Source organism: Merops nubicus, unplaced genomic scaffold, assembly GCF_000691845.1.
Source record: "Merops nubicus isolate BGI_N331 unplaced genomic scaffold, ASM69184v1 scaffold27700, whole genome shotgun sequence".
NCBI lineage: Eukaryota > Metazoa > Chordata > Aves > Coraciiformes > Meropidae > Merops > Merops nubicus.
Window position 1 is genome coordinate 1 of NW_008582626.1, and position 470 is coordinate 470.

Below are 470 nucleotides of genomic sequence, written 5' to 3' on the forward strand. Positions count from 1 at the left end.
GCTCCTCCAGGTAAGCCACCTGCCCGGCCCGCAGGAACACCTTGCTCCTCCCACACTGGTACTTGCCGGGGTCCTGCGGGCGAGGGCGGAGTCAGTCCCAGGCTCAACGTGCCCCCCGGCCAGGATTGCTGCAGGATGCTCCCAGGAGGATGCTCCTCCTACCACCAACCTCCCCCCTCAATCTACCCCGGGGGCTGAGTTCCTCCCCTGCTCCCAGCTCACTAATTTCTGGACTACCAAAAAGTCTGGTAGCACAGCTACACACCCCCCCCACCCGAGCAGGACCCTTACTTGGAGCAGCCTCTCGAGGGCAAGACTGCAGATCTGCTTCATGTCAGAGCCCATCAGCTCCTCCCTGCTCACCAGAGCCCTGTACCTCTCCAAGAACTCCTGGTATGTCCACCTATGGGGCACAAAAAGGGGGGGTCAGGGGTGTTGTGGCTGGAGCTGGGGGGAATCCTGAGGGTGCT

General features: G+C 62.3%; 1 protein-coding gene across 1 annotated transcript in view; it reads right to left on the reverse strand.

Annotated features, from left to right (window-relative positions):
* Positions 1-4: 4 nt before the first annotated feature.
* LOC103771032 (unconventional myosin-Vb-like) overlaps positions 5-470 on the reverse strand; it is a gene marked incomplete at both ends in the record, with an annotated part of 4,524 nt that continues 4,058 nt past the window's right edge. The window contains 2 exons of the mRNA XM_008938320.1: positions 5-73; positions 292-403. Of these exons, the coding sequence (XP_008936568.1) occupies positions 5-73; positions 292-403 (181 nt within the window). The remainder of the gene's footprint in view (positions 74-291; positions 404-470) is intronic.